The sequence below is a fragment of the Gavialis gangeticus genome, unplaced genomic scaffold, assembly GCF_001723915.1.
Source record: "Gavialis gangeticus isolate Ggan-Ray unplaced genomic scaffold, GavGan_comp1, whole genome shotgun sequence".
Classification (NCBI taxonomy): Eukaryota; Metazoa; Chordata; order Crocodylia; family Gavialidae; genus Gavialis; species Gavialis gangeticus.
In genome coordinates, this window is record NW_017729034.1 from 61462212 (window position 1) to 61464934 (window position 2723).

Genomic DNA, 2723 nt, shown 5'->3' on the forward strand with positions numbered 1-2723 from the left:
CGGGGCCGGGGCCAGGCGCTGAAGATGCTGCCGGGGACTGCGCGGCCGGGCGCCTGGGACCGCGGCCGGGTCGGGGAGAGGCTGCGGGCGGCCCTGGCCGGGCTCCAGGAGCTCCAGGTGCTGCGAGAGAGGCAGCGGGCGCTGGTGCGGGGGGCGCTGGCCATGCAGCACCCGCCGGCGGCGCCCAGCAAAGAGCAGCGGCTGGAGGCCACCCTCAGCGCCCTCAAGGAACAGCTGGTAAGGGGTAGCTGCGCGCCCAGATGTGCCCCGGCGCGCTGCATCCAGGGGTGGGGGGGGACGGGGAAGGGAGCGCCGGTCCCGTCCCTTGCGCCCCGGCGAAGCGCCTCTGCCTTCCTCCCGTATGCCAGGACCCGGCTGGAAGGCGATTTTCTCCCCGGCAAGGGCTGGAGGGAGGAGGGACCTCCCCACACCCAGCAAGGGGGATCGCAGTCGGGCTGAGGTGCTCCAGATGTTTGGCCCTTGCTGGAGGAGGAGGTGTGGGACCCTGATCCCAGCTGTCTTTCCTGCCTGGTGCGGGGGGCTGGACCCCATGATCTTCCGGGGTCCCTTCCAGCCTCACAGGCATAAGTCATGTCCAAGGGGATTTGAGCCTGGCATGAAAGTCTGTTTTAAAACCTGCTCTTTTTATTTTCTCTCCCCCCCCCCGCACTTTTTTTTTTTTAAGGAAAAAAAATAGTATAAGTCATGTTCTTGCCTTCTTTCATTGCAATTCAGCCTGCTTGCACCGAAGGCAGAGGCTGCAGCTTTCCTTTCGCACAGGATGATTTACGGGCTAGCACTACGTCTGGGCACTGGCTTGCAGGTCTTTTCTGCAGGCACAGCATAAGGCTTGGCAGAGTGAATCAAAGGCAGGGTTCCCACCACATGCCCAAGGGCATGTAGTATGTCATTCTCTTTGTGCTCTGCCTGGTTGTCTGTCTGTCTCTGCGCCCTTGTGCTGAGCTAACTAGTAAAAGCACACATCTTCAGCTTCTGCTAGGGGTCAGTTAACACAGAAACCAGCTTCAAATGTCTTGGGGTTGTTGGAGGGGCGTGGGATTTTAGTTTTAGGGAAGATTTAACTGCGACTGACCCTTTTTGCTTCTCTCTTTCTTTCTCTAAAGTTCTATTTTAAGGAAATCTTATTTTTTAAAGTGCGTACATGAGCACCTTTAAGTTGCATCAAGGGAAGTTTTGGTTAGATATTTGGAGAAACTCTCTCACTAGGAGGGTGATGAAGCACTGGAACAGGTTACACAGAGAGGTGGTGGACTCTCCATTCTGGGAGGTTTTTAAGACCTGGCTGGATAAAGCCTTAGATGGGATGATCTAGTGGGGGCTGGTCCTGCTTTGAGCAGGGAGAAGGACTAGATGACCTCCTCAGGTCCCTTCCAAACCTACTTTTCTATGATTCTATAGTCCTAAGGCTGACCCATATCTTTGCCAGGTATTTTGAAAAGGTGCTTCTCAAACAATGCTACTGGAAATAGCAGGTTATATTGGCATCCTTCCTGGGTGCCAGCCATAGTACATGACAGTGCTGCAGTCAGTTATACCACTCATACCTTTCACTGCTGTTAAAGCTGTCCCCAATTTGATAAGCATTTTCATATAAAGTTTCTGTAGAGTGCATTTGCATCACAATTAATATACACAATATAAATATAACATGAAAGTTTGGTGCACAGCAGACTGTTGAGGACCTGGTTCCTTGTTCTTTGGAGGTGCAGGTGCTGATTAACTTAAGTGATAAACATAGCAGACTCCCACTTTTAATTACATGTGGATGTTTAGAATGGAAGATCAAAAGCTATATATGTATGTATGTAGATGAGAGGGGGTGAAAAAAAAGATCAGGAAAGCTTCTGGCTTGAAGACCTTAAACCCTTTGTTCTTAGAATGGATTTTCTGATCAAAAGAGGAAAATAATTAGATTCTGTGACATGAGCCTTGCATTTAACACTTGTTCATTTTTGTGGAAGGAAAGCAAAAAAATCTAAATTAGGACTGAAACTAGTTTCATAAGAGAGCCTACAATCAAAGGCAAGAGGCTTTAATCTCTAGCACTGGCAATTACACACCTCAGTAATCTCCAGGCTAATTCAGAACTCTCCCTCTCCCCATATTGATGTTAGACTTGGTCATCTATTATCAATCAGGTGTGAAAACAGAAAAGGTATTTGTTAACTCTAGGCAGTTTTATCAGACAGCATCTCAGAGTGAAAATTGGTTCTAACCTTCCCAGGAACCCCAAGCACCATGTGTGAAAACACAGAAGCAAGCATATCATGATTGAAGTAAAAATTGTAGCATGAGTATACTGCCAACCACTTTATTACCTGTCATTGATAATTTTAACTAATGCCTCCACTTTATTTTTTAACAAGAAGAAAAGATGATATAAAGCATTTATTGCCTGATCAAGGCCATTGGGTTAAATTGAAAGGCCATTGGGTTAACTTCAGCAGTAATCTCTGCCCAAGGTGATCTATTCATGTTTGACAGAGGGTATTATGCTGCAATTGCCTGTCTGTTTATGTATTTTCCAAATAAAACTTGAAGGTGGAAGATTAGTTTATCAGGACTTGGCTGGCAATTTATTATGCACTGAAGGAGATGGGCAAAACTAGCCCATAAAATTCTACTTCTGGTAATAAAGGCCAGTATAGCCCCAGGAACCAAGAGAAATGAACTGACCCTAGATCACCACCAAGAGGAGGGCT

At 47.8% G+C, this 2723-nt stretch overlaps 1 protein-coding gene across 1 annotated transcript in view; it reads left to right on the forward strand.

The window, feature by feature from the left end:
* The first annotated feature begins 6 nt into the window (after nt 1-6).
* DACT2 (dishevelled binding antagonist of beta catenin 2) overlaps nt 7-2723 on the forward strand; it is a 25735-nt gene continuing 23018 nt past the window's right edge. The window contains exon 1 of the mRNA XM_019527456.1: nt 7-237. Coding sequence (XP_019383001.1) covers nt 25-237 — 213 coding nt within the window. The 5' untranslated portion in view covers nt 7-24. The remainder of the gene's footprint in view (nt 238-2723) is intronic.